This window comes from Capsicum annuum, chromosome 6 (assembly GCF_002878395.1).
Source record: "Capsicum annuum cultivar UCD-10X-F1 chromosome 6, UCD10Xv1.1, whole genome shotgun sequence".
NCBI classification, from domain to species: Eukaryota; Viridiplantae; Streptophyta; class Magnoliopsida; order Solanales; family Solanaceae; genus Capsicum; species Capsicum annuum.
In genome coordinates this window covers 24,025,825-24,039,270 of record NC_061116.1, presented here as the reverse complement: position 1 = coordinate 24,039,270, position 13,446 = coordinate 24,025,825, and the positions used below count along the sequence as shown (strand labels likewise).

Genomic DNA, 13,446 nt, shown 5'->3' with positions numbered 1-13,446 from the left:
TTTTACAAAAATATAAACTTATGAATCAATTTTTATAGTTAAAAATTTTCAAATCATGATATAAAATTTTCAAATCAATTTTTTTGAAGAATATTTGAAATTTCACATGTTTAAATACTCATTTCAATCTCTAATTTCAAATCACAAAATTAGAATCACATGTCCGTCCGCCTTCTTAAATTTCTTTACACAAAATACGCATCCAATATTAGCATCTTTTCAACCAAAAAAGGAAAAGAAGAGTAGTAAAGTAAGAAAGAGATATAGATATTTATAAAGATTCGAGGAGAAGGGGAAGATAGAAAAATATCTAGCTAATCCATCCACGTTGGCATTACTGGGCCAATTTAGAATCAGATATTTGCACTTTTTCTCACACTTTTTCTCCATTATTTATTACTATAATATTCCCCATTTTCCACCGCCACATACCCCACCCCCTCCTTTCTCTCACCCTAACTTCTCCTCACCGGTAAACTCACCGGAAAAAGATTTGTACGTGAATTCAAGAAGGTTCTGTAATATGGGTGAAGAAGTGAAAATCCCCGACGGTGATGCTGCTTTCGCCGGAGATGATAACCGTGTTCTCGAATGGGAAGACGGACTTCCTAGTTTTGACGATCTGACGCCGTTATCTCAGCCGTTAATTCCGCCGGAATTAGCATCGGCGTTTAGAATCACGCCGGAGCCGGCGAAGACGATGACCGATGTTCATCGTGCTTCGGAGAGTACGTTTTCTTCTCTCCGTGCTGGAGGAGGATTACATATGTTGTCTGATAAGTTTAATTTCAACGAAGGAGGAAGGAATGAGAATGATGAGGTGGATCTGACGCGGGATGGATCGGATTCGAGGAAGACGAGGAGGATTGACCCGGAGATGGTTACTGAAGAAGCTGATTCGGCATTGAGGAATGAAATGAATTGTGGAGATGATAATTCAGCTAAGACATTGAAAAGGCCGCGGTTAGTATGGACACCGCAGCTGCATAAGAGATTTGTGGATGTGGTTGCGCATTTAGGGATTAAAAATGCTGTGCCGAAGACAATTATGCAGCTTATGAATGTGGAGGGATTGACGAGGGAAAATGTTGCTAGTCATTTACAGAAGTATAGGTTGTATTTAAAGAGAATGCAAGGATTGTCCAATGAAGGACCGTCTTCGTCTGACCATTTGTTTGCGTCCACTCCTGTGCCACAGAGTTTGCAGCAGTCTGGTGTTGGTAATGGTAATGGGAATAGTGGTAATGGACATAGTAGTAATGGTCATATGCCTATGCCTATGCCAATGCCAATGATGTATCCACCACAAATGGTGCCAATGCCTATGATGGGAATGTCAGGGCATGGGTATCATCATCAGTATAATATGGGGCAACCGCGAGATTGGTCGGGAAATAAATTTGGTTCTTATCATCATGTTGCTCCTGGTGAAAAATAGCTGTTAGACGCGAAAAAAAGAGGTTTGATTCTTGATTCTATACAAGTTGCAACTGTACTTTTTGTGAACTTTTTGTTATGCTAATAGTTAATTGTTTGTACAGGGTTGATTACCGGATTTGTCCATCAGAAATCTCATTTGGTGGAATTCAAACTCTAGGAAGTCCAGTTAGATCATTTGGGCCCTTGTTTACTCGTTTAGATTTGGTAGATTTTATAGAGATAAAAAATTTCGTGAATTGCTCTAACTTTCTTAGAGCCTGATCATTTCTGATTGTTCCTTCTTAATCAGAAAGGAGCTTAAAACATAGTACAGGATACAATTGTTTGTTGTTTCAATCACACTTTTCTTGAAATATAATACAATAATTTCGGATTCTCTTTTTCCTTTTCTATTGGTAAGTATTGTAGCGTATCTTTTGTTGTTGTATGTGTTTATATACATAATTGAGGGCAAAAACTGAGTGTAGACAGTGTAGGAGTGGCTGCTTACTCTTACATCTTGTTTACTATTTTCTACTTTCTATTTCGGTTAATTACAAATTTTATACAACAACAAACCTAGTGTAGCCCCATAGGCAGGGCCTGGGTACGGTAGAGTGTACGCAGATCTCTTACCCCTACCTCGAGGAGATAGAGAGGTTGTTTTTGTAAGACCCTCTGCTCAAATAATGCACATCAAAGAAGTTAAAAGAAAGAAAAATTCATACTGTGAAAACAAACTAGTTCTAAGAATTTCAGGAAATAGAACATTTTATCTAGTGGTTAGTGTGGGCGAAATGGTAAGAGTCGAACTTCCTGAGAAATAATTGGCTTATAAGGAATATCTGGTGGTCATGCGAAGTGGACTTTTGCTGATAAAAGTCCTATTCTAATTTCTATAGCTGCAAAAGTAAGATACTGAAGGAAATTTCTTTTGCCCAACTCTTGAAATTGATGCAAACTTAAATGGATGGTCAACTAAGAGCATATCATTCCTTCTTTGTGCCACAACCAGCACTTCAAGGGGGTAATCAACCCATTCTATTTTTGTAATGAGCTAGTAAAGCAAAGAAATTTCTTTATTTTACCCTCCAACATATTGTAGCAGTAACTGTTTTAAAACCTTGGTTGAAATCATTTTCCTTGCGATCATATTTCTGCATTCTAGAAATGCTTCTGCTGTATCTATTGTTTCTGCAGTAACCGTTCAAGTTTGGTGTTGGTTTGACTTTCATTTGGTTAATTTGTTATCAGATGCTGGTTTCCCCTCCCCAGCACTTATCATTCCTTGATGAAGAGGAAACATCTGGTCAATGTTACTTTGTTTTTTCTGGAATATTTACTGATGCATAGGTAGTTAAATATGGCTGTATAAAGGGAAGAGGTTTCTTTCTGAATGGCTGATCGACATATACAAATAACGTTGTTCTTGCAATGGTGATCTTCTGGCTTTGAAAATATTAAATGGCATGCCTGATTACATGTATTTGTCTTATTGATCTCTTCTAAAATAATGTATTTTTCCAGAAAAAATGTATTTGTCTTACTGATCATTGGTAGTAATTATTAGAATCTCATGAAATGTTTATCCAACTAAACACAGCTCCACTGTAGCTTGATTTGTATTCTGGACCAGCCAGATGCTTGAGCTTAGAGAATTTACAATAATACCACGAGGCATACTCTGGTAACATCTGGGAAAAATTTGATTTAGACAGCAAAATGGCTCTTTATTTGATCTATTCCTGTAAAGCATGATGTGGATGTTTTCCTGAAATAAATTTCACCCAACAGTAGCGAATTGTTTGTACAATCTCAACTTATGCTTTTAATGATACATGTTAAGTGTCAACATTTTGCCTAATGTTAGTTAGTGTTAGACAATTATTTTCAAAGATGATCAAAGACTCAATAATATGTTAGGTACTTGTCAGCTTGCCTAACATCGGTGTATGAAGTGTAATCCTTCTTCACCTACTTTACAGCCATATTTTCTTTCTATAACACAATAATTGATTGTACCATATATAATAGACCTATGTTGTGGTTCCTAAGTGTTTGTGCTTGCTTAAAGTTAAGTGACAGTTTCAAACGTTCATGTGGTTGCGTTTTCTCTGAGGCCACTTTAGGTTATCCAATACGCCTAGATATTCTGCTGCCCTGTTTCCCCTTATATAATGAACATGATACGATACTCTTGGGAGGACTCATTAACTGGATATCTTATTTGGCCTAGCTGAATTAGACAATTTTGAGTCATCTGGGTATTGTGGATATAAACATACATATTTTTGACCGTCCAAGGTGTGACTGAATTTATGTGGGATTAAAATTTGAGACGCTTTTGACGAATACCTTTTGTGCATCACGTTGGTTGACAATTTCATGATACTGGTAGTAACTTGCTTTGGTAGTGTTACTTGAGCTTGATTCCTTATATTGTGAATGTTTGGCCTTTCCTCCATGTGATGTTTCTGTATGTCTATCTATGGACTATGTGAATGTGTTTGCCTTGTGATGTTCCTTTCTTTAAGTTAGTTCAGCGAAGCAACAGTGAGTAAGTAATCGGTTATTCGGCTGATTGAAAGATGTTGTATGGCACCTGCTTCAGTACTTTCTCGTCTTAATATTCTTTTCTTGTGTTAAAAAATTGAAGAATATATTATATGCAACTTTATCGCTTTGAAACTCCGACATGTGAAAAAATGCTTTCCAGACCGTAGCCTCCAAATCTAAAGGAGGAAGGTTGATGACCGACGCAAAATTAATTTAACTATGAAAAAACGTCTGAATAGTATAGCTGACCCGCTAAAATAGATTATATTTGTTTATCTGCATTTAGTCCAAATTGTACATGTGGATGCGATGAACCACAACTCATGGAATTAATGTGGAATTTGAAATGATTGGTAACTTGTGCAATTTGGACCTTTTTTGTAAACTAACCACTTGTTATGGTGGCTGCTTAGAAAATGAGTGGAATTTGACATCCGTCTTCTTGATCTTGTAGGTCATCTAGTTTGATGCAGGTATCAATGTTGTTCACACTCTCTCAACCCCAATTCCAAGGGAGATGGGTTTCTTCAATTTTCTTGTCTTTATTAACTACTCATTTTCGGTTTGTCTTGTCTGGATATTTTGATATTCATTTACTATCTCATTGGTAGACATTCCTTATTTAAAAGTCGTCGGTAGGTATGCTCTTGTTCTAGATGAACATTACATAGAAATGCTTTTGAATAATAATCAAACAGCGGAATTAATACTCTTTCAGATTAAGCTCAGTTGGCTTTCCTAATTGTCTTTGTGGTGCTGTGTAGTTGCTCTCTTCTTACATCTCCTTTCCCTTTTATCTGCTGTTTGTCACTATGACTGCATATGTTAGTGAACACACTTTAAGGGGGGAGAAACCAAGGGTATTTCGTGCTTTTAAAGTGTTGAAAGCACGACCTTTTTATAGCAAAAGGGTATACCAATTTCAGAAAACATCACTTATAGGTATCAAAGACGTAAGTGCTCTGAGTGCATGCTCAAAGATTGGTGGAAAAGAAATTCTTTTAGTTCTCTTTGCGAAATATACCGTCCCTATCTTTCTTGTTCTTGTCAGATGGTAACTGGCTTATTCAGGTGTTTTCTATTCTATCTTCTGGTTATTTGCAGAAGCTCTTATGTTGGTAGTTGCTTGTTTCTATATCATGCAAAATATAAATTTGCTTATCATGTATACTTATCATCTGCAACTTGTGCTTGCTCTGCTATTCCACTGAACGTGACATTCTCCGTAGACAGATTATGAAGGATACAACCAGTATAATAGAATACTGGGTCCATTTGTTTTGTTGGTCGCTGTTCATTTGCCTTGTTCCAATACTCCGGATGGATAGAAACCGTACTTTTTGAAATTGATTTTAGGTAAGCTTTATCTGTGTGCTGTGCGGTTTATTAAGCAATGGATAACTGTAATCCAGAGAAGTGAAAGGATCAAAAGTGGATTAAGTCATCCTTCACGACTGAGGGTTTTTGCAATTTCATTTCGTTATCTCTAGCTAGATTTGCCTCCTGCACAAGGATAAAACGGCCGTTTTTTGTAACCTCTTGGATCACTGGTTTGGTCTGTTTTCTGCTCGTTCATGTTGGTATTTCTTGGTGTCCTTTTCTATTCAAGTGTGTTTGACGTGATGGAAGTCGCTTCTGATGAGAAGTTCCTTCAGTAAAATGTTGTAAAATTTTCTTTGGTTATTGTTTCCAGTGTTTCGATCGGGTAGGCGACCGGAAAATACAGTTTCATGAAAGTATGTTACAATTAACGAAAATATGAGCATATAGGAGAGTATTTCGATGGAAGTTTTAATATGGGTATCTTACATAAATTTCGGAGGATTTTTAATGCGTTGTAACACTTTAACTGAAAGAAATCGAATCAGGTCAACCTGAATTCATATTAAGAGAGAAATAATATATTACTACTATTTATCTATATTAATAAATAAAAGGAAGAAACGACATGTCTGTTGGAATATAGAAATAATATATTACTACTATTTATCTATATTAATAAATAAAAGGAAGAAACGACATGTCTGTTGGAATATAAAGCGGAACAGCTGTGCCTCTTCAACAAAGAGAAAAAGAGAACCATTTGAATAGTGACATCCCTTCAGAATTAATCAACGCATCTTTTCATTCTCTGTAAGAAAGCAAACACAACAGATAATTATTCTTCTTCTTTTTCAAATTACTCAAGTTCTTGTCAAACATATGTTAAATGTACAAAATCTTTATAAATGAATGAAAAATGTGAATCATTATTAAAAAGTATTCATATATATCATGATATTGACAACAAATGTATTGTTTATATGTATCACCGTTTATAGTATGAAAATGTATCAAGAAATTAACAACATTATATATATGTATCAAGTGCGTTAACTAAAAATATATGTATCAACGCCAAATTAGTAGAGATCTTTTAGTTATGTGATTTTTTAGCTTCTACAGTATGAAGAATCTTCAAAAGAATACGAATGTTTGTCATCGTGAAACACACAATAAAATTTTCAAAATTTTAATGAAAAAAAATTAATTGAGATGGGAAAAACTTGAATCAAATTATAAATTGTAAATGATAAGATTTGATTAAATTTTTTTAATTTAATTTTTTAAGATATTTAAGAGATTTTGTCTCATTATTTACTCTCCTAAAATAATGTAATCTGTTACTTGCTTATTTAATATGTATCAAAAGGAAAAGGAGAAATCTGCGATTTTATGAAATATTTTAAAAGATAAGAAATTATTTATACTTATTAGGTTTGTGTTTTTGCGTAATTTTTTCTTTTAATATAGTACTAATAACTAATATTAAGGTCCAAGTATGAGTTGAAGGAAGTAATTTGGTAGTTGAAAAGAAAACTTCTCCCTATTCACTTTAGATGGATAAGAAATGTAGTGCTATTGCATTTTTAGAAATTATATTGTTTTGAGACCCGATAAATGATGTTATATGTTCTATTTACACCACGGATGTTTCTGCTAAAAGCATACAGATTAATAGCCTCATTTTGGTTCCTCACGTGGGGCATCATAGATGAATACCTGTCCAAAATGCAGGTCTCCCCATCCTGCAAATCCCCAAATTTCCGCGATTTCTGGAATTTCCAAGGGGCTGTAACATAAGCAGCCTACCATGATGTTAGTGTGATTACATGGCTTGAACTTGTGACCCGTAGAAGTGAGAGCCTATGGCGTTCTCTTTGTCTGGACGAGCCTTCCAGGATTTTTCTGCCCTTTCATTGTATTCCATATAGACCAGTTCTTTTGCTCGTGCTACTGCTTATTGATCCCAAAGTGCACAGGATTTCTGTACTGTAACGCTTTGCCATTGTATTGTTTTTAATTTCCTCGACAAAACCGAGCTTGTTCTATAGATTGTAATGGCTCGACTCAGCTCCCGAACTTCGCATACATTAGACCTCTGCTTGCCTCTTTGTTGGGTTTAGCACTTTTTCCATTTGGTTTATCAGTTGAGACTAGGGAGCAAAAACAACCATTGGGATTCCTCTACACCTCCCATCTTGAGGGCACACCTTCATCCTGAGCATATGACCTAGTTGTGTGCTCTTATCGTTTTGAACCAGCATGCAACAAAATTTGAATAATCACGTTCGACCTGTGTTTCATTTCTGGCCTAGGGCTAAATGCCTCAGGAATTTGAAATAAAAATACAGTGGTGTTATCAACCCACTCAGAGAAAAACTGAGTTAAAAATGCCTAGAATTTTCATCCTCTTAATGTGGCTGATAGATACCACAATGCAATCTGCACCTAACCTTTTTTTTCAACTATTGCCTCTTGCAAGCTTCTGATTGTGCAAGTGTATTGGGGGAAATTCCCATGTACACGTGACTGCTTAGGACGAGGGAACACCTGGCATCAGACAGAGACCAGAGAAGGAGTTACAATAAAGGCATCGGAAAACTTATGCAACTTCTACCCAACTATAGCCAGGAACCTTTTGCAGCTTCTTCTTCTTGATCACCCTTTTAACCTTCGCGACATTTACCCACTTACTTGCATCAGCATACAAACCTGATAGCAACACACTACTTCCAGCACTCTCAGGTTCAAGTTTAGCCAATTGTTCTGCTGCAACCGCTGCTAACTTCATGTTTCCGTGCTGCCTGCATGCCCCTAATAATGCTCCCCAAACAAATAAATCTGGTTCAATTGACATGCTCTGAATCAGATCATAAGCCTCGTCGAGTTTCCCTGCTCTCCCTAAAAGATCCACCATACATGCGAAATGCTCCAATCTTGGCTTAATCGCATACTTTTCCTGCATCAGTTTGAACAAACTTTCTCCATACTGCACAAGTCCAGCATGACTACAGGCAGTGAGAGATGCCGTGAAAGTCAAGTGATCTGGTTTCCCTTCTTCCCCTCTCAACATTTGATCGAATAATTCAATTGCCTCGCTGCAATACCCATGATTTGCGTAGCCAAATATCATTGAATTCCAGGTTACTGTATTTCTTTCACGCGTCTTAGAAAATAAGTGTTTTGCTTCAGATATAAATCCACATTTTGCATACATGTCTAAGAGAGCACTTCTCACAAATACATCTTTTTCAATCCCCATCACTATTGCATAACCGTGTATCTCCTTACCATGCATCAAATCTACCACAGTTGCACAAGCAGGCAATATACTACTGATCGTAGCTGAACTCGGACACATCCCAACATCCAACATTCTCTTAAAGGTATCAAAAGCTTCCTTATTATGAAAATTCCGCACGAGCCCAGAAACAATACTGGTCCAAGAAACTACATCGAGCTCGAGTCCATCATCATGCATCAACTCAACAACCCTAGAAACCATAACTCGATCATCTTCTTGCGAAAACCCTGCAATCAGAGTATTATAAGTCACAACATTAGGCTTCACACCTCGAACTTTCATTTCCTCAACCAAATCCAACGCTTCTTTTACCATCGCACACTGTACACAACCCGAAACCAAAGCATTCAACGCGACCAAATCTTTATCCGCCCTCCCATAAAACACCCTTTTTGCCTTCTCAACTTTACCACACCTCGAATACATATCCACCAACGCACTACCCACATACGAATCGAATTCAAACTCATTCTTTAAAATCACGCCATGCAATATCTCTCCTGTTCGACTATCCCTAAACCGTCCACACGCTTTAAGGACACTAGGAAGAACAAACTTATTTGGCCTCCTTCCTTCCCTTTGCATTTCAGTAAAAACACACATTGCTTCCTCGTAAAACCCGCGACGAGCACAGGCTCCGATGAGGACAATCCAACGACGAATATCTGATTTAGGAATTTTGTCGAACAGTTTACGTGCATGGGATAATTGTTTACATTCTGTATAAAATGCAATAAGCTTTGAACCGTAATGGGTTCTTCGAGCTAATCCATTGGTGATTAAGTGTGCATGTAAAGCTTTGCCTAATTGTAAAGCGCCGTTTTGAGTATAGGCTTCAAGAAGATTTGTGTATATGTCGGACGAGCAATTGAAGGAACGATATATAATGGTGTTGGTAGGTACCCTGGTTGCTTTGGCGCCAATGACCATTTTTCTTAGCTTTGGATAACCATAATTGTCAATAAGGTATGTTTGAACTAGATAAGTTAACCCGCGCAAATAATTTTGTGATAAAATTATAGTTTATACGATGATGATATTTACTTGATATTTTTGTGCCATTAAAATTAAAATACAACCATCAAAACTGAAATCAATATAAGAAATAATAGCCAAAAAGATCGTGTGTAAGGTCCTAACTTTTCTGGGTATGTGCAAAATAGGATACCAATTCAAAATCATAGACAAGAATTTTAGGCACACACACAAATACATATATCTATTGTCCTGACATATTTGGTTCTTGAAATACAAACTGATAAACCGTGATGATTAGCACCTTAAAAACATCAGAAAAATGCACAGAAAAATATTTGCATGTCCAATATATCAAAAATGCGCACACTAATTCCATGTCAATTGCCATTAGTTACTGGTAATACAAGAAATAGTCACATCAGGAATAGGAAAGCGAACGAAAAATAGAAGTAGAAAAGTAGCGAAAGTAAAGCCTTAAAGTCATAGTTTCATATATCAATATAAAATTAGGAAGAGTATAATTTACAACCCAAAAATATGGTCACATGAGTGCAAAGATTGTAAGACAACATGAGTAAGAATCCCAAATTTATTCAAACTGTCCAAAGGATAATGCCAGAAAATAAAGAAGATATAGACATCCGGATGTGGTGGAACAACCAAACAACTACCTCCTGGAACTCAAAGTGAGGATCACCTACCACTAGTATTGGGCTCAGAACCTGCACAACAGATGCGGAAAAAGTAAGGGTGAGTACTAAAGAAACAAAGTACTCCATCATCGGTAACTGGCCGCATAAATAAAGCAGTGTCGACACTCGGTCCTACATTGTTCTTTCCAACACTTGGTCAGAAATTATCTAACATATAACTATTATACAAAACAGAGTAGTAACTAAAGATGACATCAAACCAGTTCAAGAATAGTATTCATAACCAACTATTATCAAAGATTTCCACAATAAGATCAAACCATAGAACACCAGCCATTTAAGCCAACTCAACCAACATAGATGACAATAAGTCACTTTCATAAACACTTTCTAGTGGCTCGATATCCACGGAAATTCTTAATTGAAAAACACAATTAAACATTTTAAATTATTAGCAATGATAATACAAGGTTTTATTAAATGTAATAATATCCCATAAAAAAGTAGGGACAAATATAAAAAGAATAGAGCACGTAAATTTGCAAGACTTATAAACATCAAGGAGAAGGAAATCAGTTACTTTACTAATGTCACCTGGCTTTCACTGCTAGACACAGTGGGCTGTTTATCTGTTTGAAGAATTTTTCCAAGTAAATTACACTCTTTAAAAAGATGATCGACGAGGATACTGTTTCTTCTTTCTAAGCATGAGTTTATTATATACGTGATGATGCAACACATTGTTAAATGCATACCTATATAGCAATTAACCAACTTGTTAGAACATCAAAGAAGAAACAAGTAAGAAAGTGAATACAAGATCAATGACTTTTGTCAACTGAGTTCGAGAGTACAGGACCATATGCAGAATCTTACTCAAAAAAGAGATCTAAGATTCTCTCAATTATCCCAGAGCTGCTCAATTCATCCTTTGCAACTTTATTGCCAGTGTTTAGTAGAACAGAATTGAATTCCACAATCTACAATAAATAAGTAAACAGGTCTAAGATACAAAGAAGAGAAAAATCAGCAGAGATTATCAACCTAATAATAAACACGCAGTCTAAAATCATAGCAGATGGGTGTTACGTGTAATTTCATGCTAGTACTCATTTCTAAGCTAATAGCCAAAGATTCGTAGTTGAACAATACATGACAACAAATCCACCGAGTTTAACAAATGGACTTCACAATTGCTTGCAACACAAATATAAGAACAGTTGATCCTTGAGAAATTATTAACGAACACAACAACAATGGAACTTCTAGCTAGGCATATCCTTCGCAGTGATTGCTATCAAATTGGGTATGGATAAAAAAAGATCAACTCTTTTACTCTAAGATGTAAATCAACAAACCTTTAAACAATGCTTCCCTAGAGGCGGCCTGAGTTCACCATATGTTGTAGGCAGAATCTTGTCATCCGATGATATGTTCAACATCTTTAGCAAATCGCTTGTGTCAAATACGACTTATATTTAAACTTCCATAATGAGCCGGGATAGAAAAAGCATCAGCAAAAATCACTAATTAGCATTATGTTTCTTCTTGGCCAGTTATCTGATGGCTCTGGGTGTCATACTTTCTTACTCGGCCATACTTTTACACAAATTTAATATTTTCAAAGAGTAGAAAGACATTAAAATCATATGCAAGCATGAGGATAACATTTACATATAGACCTTCCTCCCTAGAAACTACGTAAATTTCAACACTCAGCTACAGTAAGAAAATGAACTATCTAGTCATATTTTAGAATGCTACACAAACACAAGACAGTAATTACCACGAGGGGGGAGGGGACAAAAGCTATAATAGAGAAGGAAACTAAACAAATAACATAAGTATAAATAACTGAAGGTAATTAACCTATTTAGCGAGTGAAGATTGTACTAGAAGAATCGAAAACTATTATCATGCCAAATTTTTTCCGAACAAAAATGATGAGCCCACAAGAAAACGATATTAATTTATGAAGAAGAAAGAGAGTTGATTAGGGTAAAAATTGAGATAAAAGCTGACCTGAAATTACAACACCAGATGAGAAGTAGTCTTTGAATATTTGAAGAATAAAATACTATCTGAATTTTTTTTTTTTTTTTACAATTTCACTAATAAGAATCAACAAACAATTAACGAATAAAGAACAGCAAAAAAAAAAAAATGATTCGAATCAAACAACGAAGTAATAGAAAAACAAAAACACAAACCGGCTTAGCGTATTCGATCCTAAGTGTATTGCCACGAGAGAAGGATCCTTGTAGTGCATCTTTAACCTGTTTAGAATCATTGATGTTTCTCAAATACAGAAAACCGAATCCGCGAGAGGAATAGGAGGTTACGCTATCAAGTGGACCGTACTTCTGGAACAAAGAAGTTAGATTGACATCGGTAACGTCAGGGGCTAAATTGCCAACCTATAGATTGTTCGACGGCGTTTCTCCTGGCAGCGCCATAATTCAAACCCTAGAAAATTACAAATCCAACACGAGAAACGAAATCAAGAAAAAGAAATATTAAATCGAGGAGATAAATTGATGATTGCAAATTTATACTATCTGAATTTTGTTGAGAAGATGAAGGGGTATGTTGACAAAATTAGGTGGGAGGTGACAAAAAAAAAAAAAAATTTAAATAAAAAATGATAATAACTTTGATCAGCAAAAGTTTTATTTAAATTATGATTAAATTAATTAAGATGTAAAGTATAATTTTTAAAAATTTTAAAAGCGTCCAACTTCAAATTTCAAATTTTAAAAATTTTCACATTTTCTTATTTTCTAATCTTTCTTTCTTCAAATTTCTTTCTCCCCATTTTCTTCTTTTTCTTATTTTCTCTTTCTATAAATTTTTCTCTTCTTTCATCTTTTTTTCTTTTTTTCTTTCTTTTTTTGTTTCGTTCTTCTTCCTTTATTAATTTCCATGAACTATTTTTAAAAAAAATTAAAAAGTTTGAAAAGAAAATTTTTAATTTGTTTTAAAAATGATGAAGAAATAATTCAGCAAATTTAGCAACTACGATAATTGTTACAATAATTACTATTAGTTGTTGTGTTACAATAATTATCAAAGTTGTTGTAGCAATTTCGACTGTTGCTGCAGCAACTTCGATAGTTGCTACAACAACTTCTACTGTTGCTGCAGCAACTTTGATACTTACTTAATTTCTAAAAAAAATCTGGTTGGAAGAGGAGCCCACAAAAAATTAATATT

The 13,446-nt window shown here is 35.4% G+C and overlaps 2 protein-coding genes across 8 annotated transcripts; one reads left to right on the top strand and one right to left on the bottom strand.

Annotated features, from left to right (window-relative positions):
* The first annotated feature begins 272 nt into the window (after positions 1 to 272).
* LOC107873494 (transcription factor PCL1) lies at positions 273 to 5,838 on the top strand. Of its 2 annotated transcripts, none has more exons than XM_016720357.2 (2): positions 273 to 1,460; positions 4,430 to 5,838. In XM_016720357.2, exon 1 carries the CDS (start codon positions 524 to 526, stop codon positions 1,436 to 1,438), a length of 915 nt encoding a protein of 304 aa, XP_016575843.1. In that variant the 5' UTR covers positions 273 to 523; the 3' UTR covers positions 1,439 to 1,460; positions 4,430 to 5,838. The 2 variants fall into 2 exon arrangements, with proteins under 2 accessions (XP_016575843.1, XP_016575842.1); XM_016720356.2 differs by lacking the exon at positions 4,430 to 5,838 and adding an exon at positions 1,542 to 1,816 and having other exon boundaries at positions 277 to 1,460.
* An 876-nt stretch (positions 5,839 to 6,714) lies between these two features.
* Positions 6,715 to 12,908, bottom strand: LOC107875099 (pentatricopeptide repeat-containing protein At5g59600). Of its 6 annotated transcripts, none has more exons than XM_047414681.1 (5): positions 12,595 to 12,903; positions 12,444 to 12,509; positions 11,592 to 11,688; positions 11,110 to 11,213; positions 6,715 to 10,302 (listed from the first exon to the last, which is right to left on the bottom strand). In XM_047414681.1, exon 5 carries the CDS (start codon positions 9,530 to 9,532, stop codon positions 7,901 to 7,903), a length of 1,632 nt encoding a protein of 543 aa, XP_047270637.1. In that variant the 5' UTR covers positions 9,533 to 10,302; positions 11,110 to 11,213; positions 11,592 to 11,688; positions 12,444 to 12,509; positions 12,595 to 12,903; the 3' UTR covers positions 6,715 to 7,900. The 6 variants fall into 6 exon arrangements, with proteins under 6 accessions (XP_047270637.1, XP_047270636.1, XP_047270638.1 ...); XM_047414680.1 differs by having other exon boundaries at positions 11,592 to 11,675; XM_047414682.1 differs by lacking the exon at positions 11,592 to 11,688 and having other exon boundaries at positions 12,595 to 12,908.
* Between the last annotated feature and the right edge of the window lie 538 nt (positions 12,909 to 13,446).

Bases quoted from the DNA above. Each gene is read 5' to 3' on its own strand.
- LOC107873494 (XM_016720357.2), top strand. From the start codon at position 524: ATGGGTGAAGAAGTGAAAATCCCCGACGGTGATGCTGCTTTCGCCGGA.
- LOC107875099 (XM_047414682.1), bottom strand. From the start codon at position 9,532: ATGGTCATTGGCGCCAAAGCAACCAGGGTACCTACCAACACCATTATA.